This window comes from Salmo salar, chromosome 15 (assembly GCF_965601325.2).
Source record: "Salmo salar chromosome 15, fSalSal1, whole genome shotgun sequence".
Lineage (NCBI taxonomy): Eukaryota > Metazoa > Chordata > Actinopteri > Salmoniformes > Salmonidae > Salmo > Salmo salar.
Window position 1 is genome coordinate 108,050,818 of NC_138305.1, and position 18,777 is coordinate 108,069,594.

At 43.8% G+C, this 18,777-nt stretch overlaps 1 protein-coding gene across 1 annotated transcript; it reads right to left on the reverse strand.

Annotated features, from left to right (window-relative positions):
• Positions 1–1,339: 1,339 nt before the first annotated feature.
• Positions 1,340–13,723, reverse strand: slc2a5 (solute carrier family 2 member 5). Its single transcript, XM_014147482.3, has 12 exons — positions 13,596–13,723; positions 12,821–12,919; positions 12,402–12,562; positions 12,085–12,209; positions 10,940–11,092; positions 10,646–10,771; positions 10,123–10,310; positions 9,032–9,142; positions 8,635–8,736; positions 6,309–6,384; positions 4,607–4,734; positions 1,340–1,848 (listed from the first exon to the last, which is right to left on the reverse strand). Exons 1-12 carry the CDS (start codon positions 13,641–13,643, stop codon positions 1,624–1,626), a joined length of 1,542 nt encoding a protein of 513 aa, XP_014002957.2. The 5' UTR covers positions 13,644–13,723; the 3' UTR covers positions 1,340–1,623.
• Positions 13,724–18,777: the final 5,054 nt, after the last annotated feature.

Genomic DNA, 18,777 nt, shown 5'->3' on the forward strand with positions numbered 1-18,777 from the left:
ATAGTTTTTGTTGTTGTTGCTAAAAAGCAATTTATGTCAATTTTAATGGAAAACTATTACAGTAAGGGCCTTACAGGGGAGGGGGTGTAAACAGGTCTACAGACTATCGGTCTGCTAAATAAGGACTAATAAAGGCCCAGTGCACTACTTTATAGTCTTAGAGGCTGTAACGCCCTGGCCATAGAGAGGGGTTTTTTGTTCTTTATTTTGGTTAGGCCAGGGTGTTACATTGGGTGGGAGTTCTATGTTCCTTTTTCTATGTTTTGGTATTTCTTTGTTTTGGGCCATGTGTGTGGCTCCCAATCAGGCACAGCTGAAGCTCGTTGCTGCTGATTGGGAGTCACACATAAGGAGCATGTTTTTCCTTTGGGTTTTGTGGGTAATTGTTTCTGTTTTGAGTATTTTCCTAACAGGACTGTTTGCTGTCGTTTTTGTTCATTTTGTAGTGTTCTCTTGTTTTTTGAATTCAAATTCTAATGATGAACACATCCTCTGCTGCACCTTGGTTCCCTCTTCCAGACAGCCGTTACAGAGGTGTGTTTCCTGACCGATTCCGCGTTTGGTTAATTATGTTTGTCCCTCATCAGATACTGTAGGAAGCCTATTTCACTTCCTCAAAATCTTCAGAGTGAAACTAAGATAACTGAACTGTGACTTCTTGGTGTAATCTGTATTTATTAAATTATACGCCCAATACAGACGTTATGTCAATACCAAATCATTTCTGGGTAACAGGCCTTTAAACAGTCAAAGTTGACTACAAAGTGTAAACAGGATAATTTTGGTCATAAAGTCAGTCTCGTCTAAAACGGAGTTTGGAACATCTGTGCATCACAACAGGAACATTAAGGTTGGGTTTTGATTTGACAATGTCCATTTGCCCAGTAACATGTGGTGAACAGCTGCGATGATTTCTCTCTATCCAATAGCATAGACAATGATACAGACCTGCCCAGCAGCTCCGACTTTGTTTACAAAAGACAACATGTCACAGAGAAATACTGCACCAAACACCTTCGTTAGATGTAAAATCGCGCAACTAAAACATCCTCGGCAAAACGTAAAAATGTGTTACAGATTTCTTGTTTTAGTTGCGCAATTTTATATCGAAGGTGTTTGGTGCAGTATTTCTCAAGTAAACAAATGTGTGACATGTCTTTTGTAAACAAAGTTGGAGCTGCTGGGTAGGTCTGTCTCATTGTCTATGCTATTGGATAGAGAGAAATCATCGCAGCTGTTCACCACATGTTACTGGGCAAATGGACATCGTCAAATCAAAACCCAACCTTAATGTTCCTGTTGTGATGCACAGATGTTCCAAACTCCGTTTTAGACGAGACTGACTTTATGACCAAAATTATCCTGTTTACACTTTGTAGTCAACTTTGACACAGGCCGCTTTCAAAGGGATTCATTGCTGATTCAAGGCAGTCGCCTGTTACCCAGAAATGATTTGGTATTGACATAATAACATCTGCATTGACCGTATAATTTAATAAATACAGGTTACACCAAGTGGATCCAGTCCAGTCTGTCAACATTCAAATAGAACAACCTGTTATTGTTCTTCTCCTTTCCTTCTCTCAAACAGAGTCCTTAATTAAATGGCCTTAATCCTCCTCCTTAGAAGGCAGTGACCTTGAATGCATCATCTTCCCTGCCGTCTCCGATCTCTGGTTTCAACGGAGCATTTCCCACCTGTATGTCCACCTGGTTCCTGCGAGCGAACATCTGGCTGATCTCCAGGAAAGTCTTGTTCTTGGTCTCCGGGACGACCAGCCAGATGTAGAACAGAGTCGCCAAGCAGATGAAGCAGAAGATGATGAAACTGTAGGAGCCCAGGCCACTCTGGAGGGCAGAGATAGATATATAGAAACACAGACAGAAAGAGGAAGACATTCAGGTCACACACACACAACTCCTGGACATAACGAATATACTCTACAGTACTGTACCCATGGTGAAACTATTGGTGCTCGGGTCTCTCTGGAGACGGACATAGGTAGGTAGGTAGAGATAGGGGTAGGTAGAGAGAGGTTCCCGACGATGTTCACATCGTCGGGAACATGAGGTTGACTTCCGTCAACGGGCTTTTGTATTGGGCGAGAGAAGAACGTGTTTCATAGTTCTCAACCAATGTCTGTTCGCTTGGGCGTGGCCACTGAGTGAGCATAGTTTACTTATGAAAACAATTCTCTCATTTAGAAGCTAAAATTACATTTCATCTTTTCACAAATAGTTTCATATTTAAACATTGAAATTGCACAACAATTCCACGTGAATCTGATAACTAGAATGTGTAGACTTTCCAAGATACAGTTTATGTCATCCTGTCAGTAATAATGTCTCAGACGACAACTGATCTGACATCATATTCTTTAAGTACCAAAGGATATTTTCAACTGGTTGGATTACAGAAATATTGTACCTTTCCCCAACCTTTTGATGTTACCATACTCTCTCTATGTTAACAAAGGGCTTTCCAAGAGTCCATTCTGTAGAGTGGAGAGAAAAGGGGGAAAGGTATTTATCGGGCTCATAAACCTCACCCAACAGGGCAACGTCATGACAACTGACTCTAAGTAAAGCCTTTGTGTCTATGTATGTGGATGACTAAACACTATACACGTCAACCACTACAGAGTGTGTAATCACTGCAACACTTAGCTTAGCTTAGTGATGAGCTTTGAGGGCACTATGGTGTTGAACGCTGAGCTGTAGTCAATGAATAGCATTCTCACATAGGTGTTCCTTTTGTCCAGGTGTGAAAGGGCAGTGTGGAGTGCAATAGAGATTGCATCATCTGTGGATCTGTTGGGGCGGTATGCAAATTGGAGTTGGTCTAGGGTTTCTGGGATAATGGTGTTGATGTGAGATATGACCAACCTTTCAAAGCATTTCATGGTTACAGACGTAAGTGCAACGGGTCGGTAGTCATTTAGGCAGGTTACCATAGTGTTCTTGGGCACAGGGACTATGGTGGTCTGCTTTAAACATGTTGGTATTACAGACTCAGACAGGGAATGGTTGAAAATTGTCGGTGAAGACAGCGCATGCTCGGAGTACACGTCCTGGTAATCCGTCTGGCCCTGCGGCCTTGTGAATGTTGACCTGTTTAAAGGTCTTACTCACATCGGCTGCGGAGTGTGTGATCACACAGTCGTCCGGAACAGCTGATGCTCTCATTGCATGTTTCAGTGTTACTTCCCTCGAAGCAAGCATAGAAGTTATTTAGCTCGTCTGGTAGGCTTGTGTTACTGGGCAGCTCTCATCTGTGCTTCCCTTTGTAGTCTGTAATAGTTTGCAAGCCCTGCCACATCCGATGAGCATTGGAGCCGGTGTACTACGATTCGATCTTAGTCCCGTATTGACGCCTTGCTTGTTTGATGGTTCGCCGGAGGGCATAGCGGGATTTCTTATAAGCTTCCGGGTTAGAGTTCTTGAAAGCGGCAGCTCTACCCTTTAGCTCAGTGCGAATGTTGCCTGTAATCCATGGCTTCTGGTTGGGGTATGTACGTACGGTCACTGTGGGGACGACGTCATCAATGCACTTATTGATGAAGCCAGTGACTGATGTGGTGTACTCCTCAATGCCATCGGAAGAAACCCAGAACATATTCCAGTCTGTGCAAGCAAAACATTTCTGTAGCATCTGCTTCATCTGACCACTTTTTTATAGACCGAGTCACTGGTGCTTCCTGCTTTAATTTTAGCTTGCAAACAGGAATCAAGAGGATAGAATTATGGTCAGATTTGCCAAATGGAGGGCAAGGGAGAGCTTTGTATACATCTCGGTGTGTGGAGTAAAGGTGGTCTAGAATGCTTTCCCCTCTGGTTGCACATTTAACATGCTGATAGAATTGAGGTAAAACTGATTTAAGTTTCCCTGCATTTAAGTCCCTGGCCACTAGGAGCGCTGCCTCTCTTTGCTTATGGCGGTATACAGCTCATTGGTGCGGTTTTAGTGCCAGCATCGGTCTGTTGTGGTATGTAGACAGATACAAAAAATACAGATGAAAACTCTCTAGGTAGATAGTGTGGTCTACAGCTTATCATGAGAACAACCAGCTGTTGTTTACAAATATACATAGGTCCCCGCCCTGTGTCTTACCAGAGGCTGCTGTTCTATCCTGCCGATAGAGTGTTATTAATGTTGTCGTTCAGCCACGACTCGGTGAAACAATAGAGGTTGACTCCTGTATGTATTGACATAACATACACACAATACACACACGCACACCTGGATAGTGTGTAGTAGTAGAGTAGTGGCCTGAGGGAACACACTTAATGTATTGTGAAATCTGTTGTAAAACGTATTTGAATGTTTAACATTTTTATTATAATGTATATTACTGCCTTAATTTTTACTGGACGTCAGGAAGAGACAGCAGCTACTGGGGATCCATAATAAATACAAATACATACAAATAGTCCGAAAACACTACTGAGATTCTTGTGGACATCAAAATGGCTTGTTTTACTATGAACAAAATATCCAGAATCTCTCTTTGTTGACATCAAAATGGCTTGTTTTACTATGAACAATATATTCAGAATCTCTGTTTGTTGACATCAAAATGGCTTCTTTCCTGCTTGGAACACTGACCTCCATGAAGGGGAACACCAGTCCCACAGTGAAGTTGGACAGCCAGTGGATCGACCCTGCCACCATGAAGGCTGCTGGTCTGGACGACTGGCGGAACATCTCTGTGGTCACCACGTAGGGAATAGTACCTTGGGACAGAGGTCAGAGGTTAGACATCCGGATTGCCTCCCACAATGTTGCAATGTTCCGGCTTAACACGTCTGTACGAAACAGAACGTCAGTTTGGCGTAGAGGAAGTACGTCACTGCCTTATCCGCTTCTTCATACCCCATAAACACAAAACAGTAGCTAGCAAGATAGAGATTAGGGAGGTTATTTTTAATGGGTGTATTTCTGAAGTGGCTAGTTTGCATCAACTACCTTCAATAAAACTAATGCAAAGGTTTTGCCTGCAAACTTTGGTTTCCAATCACAATGCTCTGGCATGTCTGCCTTGTTATTTGTAAAGAGGAAACAGACCATAGTCCCTGCTGTTGCCTAGGGTCAGGATTCCGAGACTAGTGAGAGGTCTACGTTAAAGACTAGGGAGAGGTCTACGTTAGAGACTAGTGAGAGGTCTATGTTAGAGACTAGGGAGAGGTCTACATTAGAGACTAGTGACAGGTCTACGTTAGAGATTAGTTACATGTCTATGTTAGAGACTGGTGACAGGTCTACGTTAGAGACTAGTGAGATTTCTACGTTAGAGACTAGTGAGATTTCTACGTTAGAGACTGGTGACAGGTCTACGTTAGAGACTAGCGACAGGTCTACGTTAGAGACTAATGAGATTTCTACGTTAGAGACTAATGAGATTTCTACGTTAGAGACTGGTGACAGGTCTACGTTAGAGACTAATGAGATTTCTACGTTAGAGACTAATGAGATTTCTACGTTAGAGACTGGTGACAGGTCTACGTTAGAGACTAATGAGATTTCTACGTTAGAGACTAATGAGATTTCTACGTTAGAGACTGGTGACAGGTCTACGTTAGAGACTAATGAGATTTCTACGTTAGAGACTAATGAGATTTCTACGTTAGAGACTAGCGACAGGTCTACATTAGAGACTAGTGAGATTTCTACGTTAGAGACTGGTGACAGGTCTACATTAGAGACTAGTGAGATTTCTACGTTAGAGACTAGTGACAGGTCTACGTTAGAGACTAGTGAGATGTCTATGTTAGAGACTAGTGACATGTCTATGTTAGAGACTAGTGACATGTCTACGTTAGAGACTAGTGAGATGTCTATGTTAGAGACTGGTGACATGTCTATGTTAGAGACTAGTGACAGGTCTACGTTAGAGACTAGTGAGATTCTACGTTAGAGACTAGCGACAGGTCTACGTTAGAGACTGGTGACAGGTCTATGTTAGAGACTAGCGACAGGTCTACGTTAGAGACTGGTGACAGGTCTATGTTAGAGACTAGCGACAGGTCTACGTTAGAGACTAGCGACAGGTCTATGTTAGAGACTAGTGAGATATTTATGTTTGAACAACATCATCTCTGTACTCACTGGGAATAGGATTTATAGGAACAGACACGTGGTCTATGACTAATGCTAAAGTATAGATGGTATGTATTCTATATACGCACCAGAACCTGACATTATGTAATTACATGTTTTTGACATGTTATTATACTGCATATCGCATGTTTAAAAGGCATTGAAATACTCAAACCATTACAGTGTCTGACCACAGATGAGGTTGACTTACTGGGTCCGACGGCGTGTCCAACAACATAGACGATGACACAGGCGATGCTGACATAGGGCATCCACTCCGTACTCTCCTGTGTGTCAACAGAACTGGGGCTGTTATCATAAACCAGCTGTATTTACAGCTGTTCACTTCCTCGTTCTCTCTATAACTCTCTATATCTCTCTACATCTCTCTATATATCTCTCTACAACTCTCTATAACTCTCTATAACTCTCTGTATCTCTCTATAACTCTCGATATCTCTATATATCTCTCTATATCTCTATATATCTCTCTATAACTCTATATATCTCTCTACAACTCTCTATAACTCTCTATAACTCTCTGTATCTCTCTATAACTCTCGATATCTCTATATATCTCTATATATCTCTCTATATCTCTATATATCTCTCTATAACTCTATATATCTCTCTACAACTCTCTAAATCTCTCTATAACTCTCTGTATCTCTCTATAACTCTCGATATCTCTCTATATCTCTATATATCGCTCTATAACTCTATATATCTCTCTATAACTCTATATAACTCTATATATATCTATATATCTCTATATTTCTCTATAACTCTATATAACTCTCTATATCTCTCTATAACTCTCTCTATCTCTCTATATCTCTCTATATATCTCTCTATAACTCTACATATCTCTCTATATCTCTCTATAACTCTATATATCTCTCTATAACTCTCTATATCTCTCTATAACTCTCTATATCTCTCTATAACTCTATATATATCTCTATAACTCTACATATCTCTATATTTCTCTATAACTCTATATAACTCTCTATATCTCTCTATAACTCTCTCTATAACTCTCTATATCTCTCTATATTTCTATATATCTCTCTATAACTCTACATATCTCTCCATATCTCTCTATAACTCTATATATCTCTCTATAACTCTCTATAACTCTCTATAACTCTATATATATCTCTATAACTCTATATATATCTCTATAACTCTACATATCTCTATATCTCTCTATAACTCTATATATCTCTCTATAACTCTACATATCTCTATATCTCTCTATATATCTCTCTATAACTCTACATATCTCTATATCTCTCTATAACTCTATATATCTCTCTACATTTCTCTTTAAATCCCATCCCCAGTAGATCCCCTCCACCACTGATCCCAGCCACAGTAGAATCCTTCCACCACTGATCCCTACTCTAGTAGATCCCCTCCACCACTGCTCCCAGGGTTGAAGTCTTAGGCCCTCAGCTCAGTCTGGTCCTGTGCCAACTGGTGGATACCTGATTTATGGGACTATAATTCTGTAAACTAAGTATCATGTTACCAGTATTCACTGCAGGTGCAATAAAGCATTCACACTAAAGGCTTTAGGGGATATTGAGTTGGAGTTTTAGCTTGTAGTGTTTGGCTGGTGTTATGGGAGTTGGTGATTTAGCTTGTAGTGTTTGGCTGGTGTTATGGGAGTTGACGTTCTAGATTGTAGTGTTTGTCTGGTGTTGTGGGAGATGTAGTTATAGCTTGTAGTGTTTGGCTGTTGTAGTGTTTGGCTGGTGTTATGGGAGATGTAGTTTAAGCCTGTAGTGTTTGGCTGGTGTTATGGGAGTTGTAGTTATAGCTTGTAGCGTTTGGCTGTTGTAGTGTTTGGCTGGTGTTATGGGAGTTGTAGTTATAGCATGTAGCGTTTGGCTGTTGTAGTGTTTGGCTGGTGTTATGGGAGTTGTAGTTATAGCTTGTAGCATTTGGCTGTTGTAGTGTTTGGCTGGTGTTATGTGAGTTGGAGTTTTAGCTTGTAGTGTTTGGCAGGTGTTAACGACACCAGATTTACTATATATGCCTAGTGCACTACTATTGATCATAGTGTGCACTACTTTGTCACGTCCTGACCCTAGTAAGATGTCATTTTCTATAGTAGAGTAGGTCAGGGCGTGACAGGGGGTATTTTGGGTTTTTCTATGTTTTCTATTTCTATGTTTAAGTTCTAGTTTTTCTATTTCTATGTTGGGGTTGTTTGGGTTGGTCTCCAATTGGAGGCAGCTGATCCTCGTTGCCTCTGATTGGAGATCATATTTAAGTAGGGGTTTTTCTTCCTGGGTTTTGTGGGTAGTTGTTTTCTGTTTAGTGTATGTCACCTGATCTAACTGTTATCGGTCGTTTTGTTGTTTTGTTAAAGTGTATTCATTAAAAGTAAATATGAGCACGATACACACTGCGCCTTGGTCCCCTTTATACGACCCGCGTTACATACTTTGGACCAGACCCAATGGCTTTAGTCCAAAGTAGGGCACTATGAAGGGAAACGGGTGTGATTTGGATGCAGTGTAGCTTACCTGGAAGGTGAGTGCCACAGTGAGGAGAGCACAGGACACACAGCAGATCCCAAACCCAATGAGGAGAAGCAGCCTCCTGCCTGCGGCCTCCACAATGAACACCTGTTGAACCACACTCACAAACATGAAGGAAAGGTCGAAGGTGACTCCTGAAAACAGGAAGCATTTTCTTGTGAGTCGATGGCTGCATTACACAGGAAGCCCAATTCTGATATTTTCCCACTAATTAGTCTTTTGGCCAATCAGATCATCTCTTTTGTCAATATTTGGGCAAAAGATCAGAATTGTGCTGCCTGTGTAAACCCAGCCTTATGTTTCTACAGTACTTCAAATGTGTGTTGAATTGAACAGAGCCCTTAAGTACAGTGTTGGAGACTGGAGAGAGGGTATTTCGTACCGCAGTGATAGTCATGAAGACATTGACAGCCCCAGTTCCAACTGTGACGTATTGGATGTGACTCTCCTTGACTCCCGCTGAGCTGTAGATACTGTCAGCATAGTAGTATATCTGAGGAGACGAGAGACAGGGTTCTAGTTTCAGATCATTTCGTGTCAAAATTAGGGTTCTGGGAACTTTAAAATTCACAGTTTTTCCAAAAATCCTGGTTGGAGGATTCCGGATTCCTGGCTTATTCCCTCCCAATTCAGGGAATCTTCCATCCAGGATTTATGGAAAACCTGTGACTTTTGGGAAAGTTACCGGAATTTTGCAACCCTAGCCAAAATAATGATTTCTCCCACTAGAGGGTCATCCGATCCATATAATATTCAGTGTAGAATCAACATTAGTGGATCTGTAACGCAGATGGTTCAGGGGACCAAGCTTGTGTGAGGAATAAACTTGTCCCAGACCTGAAGACTTGCGTTAGCTCCCTTGCGGTAGCTTACCTTAGCATTAGCTCAGCGGGATAACACTGTCTTGTAGTACTCAGGAAACCTGGGTTTGAATCCCGGTTGGTTACACACAGAGACGTATAGAGATTGCATCGTTGTATCTGTCCCATTAGGGACAGTGAGAGCGCAGGCAGCGCCATTGAGGCCATCTCCATTTTGAAGTAGTTTATTTTCTTCTTCTACTTCTATGAGTTGGTAAACAAACTGAAAGGGTGCATACTGTCATCTGGAGGGCGTAGTTTGAACAGGTATAAGGCCAAAGTTGGTTATTTACTGCCACCTGCAGTTATGGAATGTTTTCGCACAAGTATAATTAATTGGCTGATCCCTCCTGGTGCCCTTGATGGAATTATGTGATCCTTAAACCATAGGCTGTCCCACCCAATTGACTACTTCAAAATGGTGAAAGTCCTGAATGGCCCTGCCCATGCTAAAACAGGCTTTTGGCCACTAGAGTTCTCTGTACATCTCTATGGTTACACCTTACCTCATTGATCCCCAGACAGCTGCTCGTGTTCGTACACATTTGACTGTGTTAGCCCGCTGATCTAAAGCCATTAGCTCCGGTCTTCTGGTCTCATACACATGTTTTACCGCGTTAATCCCAGACAGCTGTTGACCCATGTTCATGGCTACGATGGAGATGAGCTGCCAGCGCAGGGAGCGGAGGGACAGGAGGTTGAGGACGGACAGGCGGCCCTCGGCTTGTTCTGATTGGTGCTCAAGTCTCATCTCATCCATCTCTCTGTCCACATCCTCCCAGCCTCGTAGACGCTGCAGCGCTGAGGGAGAGGAACGCACAACCTCCTCATCAATCAGTCAGTCAATCAACCAACCAAGCATTATTTATCTACCCCACCCCCCTCCCCCCCTTGCTCAAGGACAAATTGGCAGATCTTTCACCTAGTCGACTTGGGGATTCCAATCAGCGACATTTTGGTAACTGGCCCAACGCTACCTGCCGCTTCTCTCTCTCTCTCTCTCTCTCTCTCTCTCTCTCTCTCTCTCTCTCTCTGTCTCTGTCTCTCTGTCTCTGTCTCTGTCTCTGTCTCTCTGTGTCTGTCTCTCTGTCTGTGAAAATGGCACAGGTCTTGAAATTAAATATCAGGTGTGTTACCTCTCCGGGCGGTCTTGTCGTCTCCTTTCTGGATCAGCATGTACCTGGGGCTCTCTGGGAAGAACGGCAGCAGCAACAGCTCTACCAGGGCAGGGATACCTGTTAGACCCAGCATGAGAGGCCAGCCTGGGGAGAGGACAGGACACACACACCTTATTGAGCCACAAACTCTCCAGCTACAAGTCATTAAAAACGCGACTTTTCAATTAGTCGCGGTCCCCCAGAATTCCCTGATATCAATGTGGCGTTGTGTACCAGAACATTTTGTGGAACATCTGCTCGAGGCTGCCCTACCTGTGTTGTTTCCCAGAATGCTCATGATGCCTAACACCTGTGCACTGAGGATTCCAATGGTGATGAAGAGTTGAGGCACGACGCCGATCGCTCCTCTCAGGTTCTTAGGAGAGAGTTCACCCAGGTACATAGGCACCACGTTGGACGAAAGACCTAGAGGAAGGGTGACGACAGAGAATGCATCAGGCTACAGGCTCCATTTTCAATTAGCATCTGATTGATCAATAAATAAGGTAATTGTTTTTATTTAACCTTTATTTAACTAGGAAAGTCAGTTAAGAACAAATTCTTATTTTACAATGACGGCCTACCCCGGCCAAACACTCTCCTAACCCAGACAATCACTGCCAGTTGTGATACAGCCCGAGATCGAACCAGGGTCTGGAGTGACGCATCTAGCACTGAGATGCAGTGCCTTAGACAGCTGCGCCACTCGGGAGCCTTGGAAGATTGCCGTTATTAATCAAGTTTAATCAGAAACTGACACAGTTCATATACATATAGCTACGAATTCGAAGTACAGTGAGGGAAAAAAGTATTTGATCCCCTGCTGATTTTGTACGTTTGCCCACTGATAAAGAAATGATCCGTCTATAATTTGAATGGTAGGGTTATTTGAACAGTGAGAGACAGAATAACAATTTAAAAAATCCAGAAAAACTCATGTCAAAAATGTTATGAATTGATTTACATTTTAATGAGGGAAATAAGTATTTGACCCCCTCTCAATCAGAAAGATTTCTGGCTCCCAGGTGTCTTTTATACAGGTAACGAGCTGAGATTAGGAGCACACTCTTAAAGGGAGTGCTCCTAATCTCAGTTTGTTACCTGTATAAAAGACACTTGTCCACAGAAGCAATTAATCAATCAGATTCCAAACTCTCCACCATGGCCAAGACCAAAGAGCTCTCCAAGGATGTCAGGGACAAGATTGTAGACCTACACAAGGCTGGAATGGGCTACAAGACCATCGCCAAGCAAACGTACAAAATCGGCAGGGGATCAAATACTTTTTTCCCTCACTGTATATGTTGTTCTTGAATAAAAGTTGGAAAGATAAGAAAATATGAAATGAGATAAGACATACAAACTTTTCTGTCCATTAAATGTGATCAAAATTAGTGTGATAGAGTTTTTTTGCTGACCTGCGCAGATCCCCACTATAACCCTAGCCACGATGATGATCTCATACGACTTAGCGATTTCGCTCACTCCCATCATCACAGCAGGAACAACGGAGAAGATGTTATTGAAGAGGAGGGTGCCTTTCCTGTCAGACAAATTTTCATTAGAGATAAACAAAAAAATAGTATTTCATGATGATTAAAGCTAGCTATAGTATGTCTGTTTTCTGAATTTCAATAGATCATTTACAAGCCTATTCCAGTTGTTTTTTAGTTTATAAACGGATACTTATTGGGTGTATAGACAGTTAATACATCTTTTAATAACCAGTCATTACCTTCCTAGTTTGTTGACGAGCGGGGCCACCATCAGTGAGCCAAATAACCCTCCCAGAGGATACATGGAGACAGACAGGGACCACAGGAGGGTGAGGAAGCTGTCCTCCATAGGTCGGCCATAACGTTCCACGTAGGTAGTGTTGTAGAACTGCCGTATGAACTGGACAAAGACAGATTTTATTGTATTTAACTTGTATTTATACAGGAAGTCCCATTAAGGTCAAAATAACTCTTTTTTTTTTTTTACAAAAATAGATTACGTTTGAACACAACAATTCAATTCAATTTAGCCCAAATACAATAGGTAGAAATGTGAAGTTTCAGTGCAGTTTATTCAGGGAAATAGATTGTATTGAAATGAATGTATTATTTCATTTTTTTTTTTTTCTTCAGATAAATTCAGTGTGGTATAAATTACCAGAGATGGAGAGTTGATCACAGCCACGTTGTATCCATACTGGAAGGATGATCCAAAGGCAGATATGAGGGTAGCCAACGTCAGGACAACAGTCAGCTTCTGTCACGTAAAAGGAGAACATACAAGGACATCAGGGCGTGACACTATAGTCTCCAACCCCCTCCAGGTGTCACCCATCTTCCTCATTATCCCCTGGGTATTTATACCTGTGTTTTCTGTCTGTCTGTGCTAGTTCGTTTTGTTCGTTCAAACCTACCAGCGGTTTTCCTTGCTGCTGTCTTTGCTACAGTATAGTCCCTGTTTTCTAGTTTCCTGGTTTTGACCTCTGCCTGACCTGACCTGAGCCTGCCTGCTGTTCCGCTGCCTTACACCGTCTCTGGATTATTGACCCCTACCTGACCTGACCTGAGCCTGCCTGCTGTTCCGCTGCCTTACACCGTCTCTGGATTATTGACCCCTACCTGCCTTGACCTGTCGTTTGCCTGCCCCTGTTTAAAGAATAAGCTTTAGTTTCTTCAACACTGTCTGCACCTGGGTCATACCTTAAAATGTGATACTGTAGGAATTATCACAATAATCTGGAAATAACCACACATTTCCTACCTTATTGCTAACACTTTTCATGCAGTAGTTATGTTCCTATTTAGTAACATACTATCCATGTACTAAGCATAATAAAAAAAATGTTTTAAAAAAAATCATAAAATCCAACATCAAAGTATACAACATAACATCATTTTGGGCTGTTCATTACAACGTAATGTCATTGACTCACCCCTCTCCTCTCTTCCAAAGGTTTCCCCAAATGATTTTCTTCTTCCATGGCTCTGGACTTGAGGTTTCTATTGTCACCTCTCTCAGCCACAGATAGCAGACCAGTTCTGCTCTGACCGCTCAACTTGATTCAGATGTACTTTGGACATTGGATCAGACGGTAGATTAGAGTTTACTACCCGTTGTGCTAATTCTTCAAACGCAGTATTTTATTATTGTTGCCTTTACAGTGTCTTCAGAAAGGGTTCACACCACTTTACTTTGTTTCACATTATGCTGTTGTTACAGCCTGAATGTTAAATGGATTAAATTGAGATGTGTTACTGGCCTACACACAATACCTATAATGTCAAAGTGGAATGAAGTTTACAAATGAAAAGCTGAAATGTCTTGAGTCAAGTATTAAACCCATTTGTTATGGCAAACCTAAATAAGTTCAGGAGTAAAAATGTGCTTAACAAGTCACATAATAAGTCACAAGTACGTCCTCCGAAACACAACCCAGCCTAGCCGCACTGCTTCTTGACACAATGCCCACTTAACCCGGAAGCCAGCCGCACCAATGTGTCGGAGGAAATACCATGGACCTGGCGAGATCCTGGGTTCGAGTCCAGGTTCTGTCTCAGCCGGCCGTGACCGGGAGACCCACGGGGCGGCGCACAATTGGCCCAGCGTCGTCCAGGTTAGGGGAGGGTTTGGCCGGCAGGGATGTCCTTCTCCCATCGCACACTAGCGACTCCTGTGGCGGGCCGGGTGCATGCACGCTGACACGGTCGCCAGGTGCACGGTGTTTCCTCCAACACATTGGTGCGGGTGGCTTCCGGGTTAAGCGGGCATTGTGTCAAGAAGCAGTGTGGCTCGGCTGGGTCGTGTTTCGGAGTCCGTACGGGAGTTGCAGCGATGAGACAAGACTGTAACTAATTGGATACCAGATGTCCTTCGTTGTCTCTGATTGGGAACCATACTTAGGCAGCCCTTTTCCCTCCTTGAGTTGTGGGATTTTGTTTTTGTGTTGTGCCTGTGAGCACACCATTACTTCACGTTTCATTTGCTTCTGTATTTGTTTTGGAGAGTTTCATGTATTAAAACATGTGGAACTCTACGCACGCTGTGCCTTGGTCTACTTATTTTGACGAGCGTGACAGAAGATCCCACCACCAAAGGACCAAGCAGCGTGCCCAGGAGGAGCAGGGATCCTGGGCTAGGGAGAAGAGAGAGTGGAGGACGTCCTGGACCTGGGAGGAGGTAATGGCAGGGGACAAGACCCTGCCATGGAAGCAGGTGGAGACGATGCAAGCGGAACAGCGATGCTATGAGGAGCTAGCCCAACGACGGAAGCCCGAGAAGCAGCGGCAAAAACATTTTTTGGGGGGGGGCACACGGGGAGATTGGCGAAGTCGGGGTTGAGACCTGAGCCAACTCCCTGTGCTTACTGTGGGGAGTGAGTGACCGAGCAAGCACTGTGTTATGCGGTGATGCGCACTGTGTCGCCAGTGCGCATTCACAGCCCGGTGCGCTCGGTGCAAGCTCCTCACAGTTGCCGTGCTAGAGTTGGCAGTCAGCCAGGAAGAAGTGTGCCGGCTCAGCGTTCCTGGTCTCCAGTGTGTCTCTTCAGCCCAGGTTATCCTGCGCCAGCTCTACGCACGGTACCCCCCATTCACCAGCACAAACCAGTTCATCCTGTGCCAGCGCTCCGCCCTTGCTGGGCTAAAATAAACATCCAGCCAGGACGGGGTGTGCCAGCTCAAAGCTCTAGACCTCCAGTGCGCCTCCACGGCCCAGTATATCCTGTGCTTGCCCTGCGCACCCAGTCTCCTGTGCGTCTCCCCAGTCCGGTGAGACCGGTTCCAGCTCCACGTAGGAAGACTCCAGGGATGATCCATGGCACGAGGCCTGTAGGGATGATCCATGGCACGAAGCCTCCAGTGATGATCCATGGCCCGGAGCCTGTAGAGATGATCCATGGCACGAAGCCTCCAGTGATAATCCATGGCCCAGAGCCTCCAGTAATGATCCATGGCACAAAGCCTCCGGTGATGATCCATGGCGCAGAACCAGTAGTGATGATCCATGGCACGGAGCCTGCAGCGACGGTCCCCAGTCCAGAACCTACAGCGACGCTCTCCAGTCAGGAGCCTCCAGCGACGCTCTCCAGTCCGGAGCCTCCAGCGACGCTCTCCAGTCCGGAGCCTCCAGCGACGCTCCCCAGTCCGGAGCCTCCAGCGACGCTCTCCAGTCCGGAGCCTCCAGCGACGCTCCCCAGTCCGGAACCTCCTGAGACGGCCTGCAGCCCGGAACCTCCTGAGACGGCCTGCAGCCCAGAGTCTTTAGCGGCGGCCTGCAGCCCAGAGTCTTCAGCGGCGGTCGGCAGCCCAGAGTCTTCAGCGGCGGTCGGCAGCCCAGAGTCTTCAGCGGCGGTCGGCAGTTCAGAGCCTCCGGCGATGATCCACGGTCTGGTTCCTCCGGCGATACAGAAGCGGGGGGATCAGCGGGCGGTGTGGGGGCTACGCCCCTACCAGAGCCGCCGCCAAGAATAAATGCCCACCCGGACCCTCCCCTATAGGTTCAGGTTTGCGGCCGAGAGTCCGCACCTTTGGGGGGGGTACTGTCATGCCCTGACCTTAGACGTTTATTTTCCTCTAGTTTGGTTAGAGCAGGGTGTGATGTGGGGTGGGTAATCTAGTTTTTCTATTTCTTTGTTTTGGCTGAGTGTGGTTTCCAATCAGAGGCAGCTGTCCTTCATTGTCTCTGATTGGGAACCATACTTAGGCAGCCCTTTTTCCCTCGAGTTGTGGGATCTTGTTTTTGTGTTGTGCCTGTGAGCACACCATTACAGTGAGGGGAAAAAGTATTTGATCCCCTGCTGATTTTGTACGTTTGCCCACTGACAAAGAAATGATCAGTCTATAATTTTAATGGTAGGTTTATTTGAACAGTGAGAGACAGAATAACAACAAAAAAAATCCAGAAAAACGCATGTCAAAAATGTTATAAAATGATTTGCATTTTAATGAGGTACTTCACGTTTCGTTTGCTTCTGTATTTGTTTTGGAGAGTTTCATTTATTAAAACATGTGGAACTCTACGCACGCTGCGCCTTGGTCTACTCATTTTTGACGAGCGTGACAGCTGGTCATCGTTGTCTCTAATTGGGGATCATATTTAAGTTGTTGTTTTTCCCACTAGGTCTTGTGGGAGATTATTTTGAGTAAGTGTATGTTGCACCTCTTCGTCACGGTTTGTTGTTTTGTTTATTCGTTTATTTGTATGTATTGCATAGTTTCACAGTTAATATAAAATGTGGAACGATACACCCGCTGCGCCTTGGTCTTCATCATATGACAAACGTGACACCCTCGATCCTGACTAGTCTCCCAGTCCCTTCCGCTGAAAAACATCCCCACAGCATGATGCTGCCACCCCCATGTTTCACCGTAGGGATGGTGCCAGGTTTCCTCCAGACGTGATGCTTGGTATTCAGGCAAAATAATGCAATCTTAGTTTCATCAGACCAGAGGATCTTCTTTCTCATGGTCTAAGAGTCCTTTAGGTGCCTTTTTGCAAACTCCAAGTGGGCTGTCATGTGCCTTTTACTGAGGAGTGGCTTCCGTCTGGCCGCTCTACCATAAAGGCCTGATTGGTGGAGTGCTGCAGAGATGGGTGTCCTTCTAGAAGGTTCTCCCATCTCCACAGCGGAACTCTGGAGCTCTGTCAGAGTGACCATCAGGTTCTTGGTCACCTCCCTGACCAAGGCCCTTCTCCCCCGTTTGCTCAGTTTGGCCGGACGGCCAGTTCTAGGAAGAGTCTTGGTGGTTCCAAACTTCTTCCAATTAAGAATGATGGAGGCCATTGTGTTCTTGGGGACCTTCAATTCTGCAGACATTTTTTGTACCCTTCCTCAGATCTGTGGTTCGACACAATCCTGTCTCGGAGCTCTGCTGTCACGTCTACTCCCTCTCCGGCCGATAGGTCCTCAGGCTGCTGATTATCCCGCACACCTGTCACCATCGTCTTGCGCACCAGCGCCTCATGACCCTCACCTGGACTCCATCACCTCCTTGATTATCTTCCCTATATCTGTCTCTCCCCTTGGTTCTTTCCTCAGGTGTTATTGGGTCTGTTTTCATGTAGGTGTGTTGTTTGCAAATCATGTCCAATCAATTGAATTTTGTCGAAGTTGTAGAAACATCTCAAGGATGATCAAGGGAAACAGGATGCACCTGAGCTCAATTTAGAGTCTCATCGCAAAGGGTCTGAATACTTATGTAAATAAAGTATTTTTTTTTTTATTTTTAATACATTTGCAAAAATAAAAAATAAAAAAAACTGTTTTTTCTTTGCCATTATTGACTATTGTGTGTAGATTGATGAGGAATATTTTTTATTTAATCCATTTTAGAATAAGGCTGTAATGTAACAAAATGTGGAAAAAGTGAAGGGTTCTGAATACTTTCCGAATGCACTGTAAATACACATTAAAATACAAAAATACAGTCATGGGAAGCACAAATAAAACATCACAAATCACCCAGAAAACAGTTACATTCCTCCACAAATAATTGTAATTTGTTCCAGCAATAAAGTGTATTAAAAAGCAGATTTACCTCGCTCGGTGGAGACCCTAGGAACCTCAAGAGTTAGCCAATCGTGTGAACGGGTTAGGCAACTTCGGTGTCTATACTGTAACAGCAAATTTAGATTAGAGTAATGTAGAGATCTACGTGTCTTTAACGAAGTCCAGCCAACCTTTTGATACAGGATACAGTGATGAGTATCAAAACTGTCAGCTGTAACAAAACGAAGGGCACTATGGTAGATGGCATCCAAAGGTTTTTAGAGTAGTAGCAGCTGCACTTTGATAAACAACATCAACATAATCAAGAACAGATTTTAAAAAAGGTTGACTGAATAATCTGCTTCCCACTGCGTAGAGAAAGGCACCATCTGTTTCTGTAGAAAAAGACAACTTTAAATCTTAGCTTAACCAGATCACCTATATGTTTTTTTTAAACATCAAATCTGCATCAATCCAAACACCTCAGTATTTATATGTGTGGAACATGTTCGATTGGACAACCATCTAATGAGTGAACATGTAGTTAATCATAAACATTCTTAAGAGAGTTTGAAAACAACATGTATTTCCTTTTTTTGCCTGTATTAAGCACAAGTTTTAAATCAGC

What these genes read in the sequence shown, in the direction of transcription:
- slc2a5 (XM_014147482.3), bottom strand. Translation starts at nt 13,643, where the DNA reads ATGGAAGAAGAAAATCATTTGGGGAAACCTTTGGAAGAGAGGAGAGGG. An exon ending in CTCGTCAACAAACTAGGAAG is followed by an intron (nt 12,210 to 12,401) that starts GTAATGACTGGT and finishes TTTGTCTGACAG; the next exon opens with GAAAGGCACCCTCCTCTTCA. An exon ending in CTGTGGCACTCACCTTCCAG is followed by an intron (nt 6,385 to 8,634) that starts GTAAGCTACACT and finishes GTTGACACACAG; the next exon opens with GAGAGTACGGAGTGGATGCC.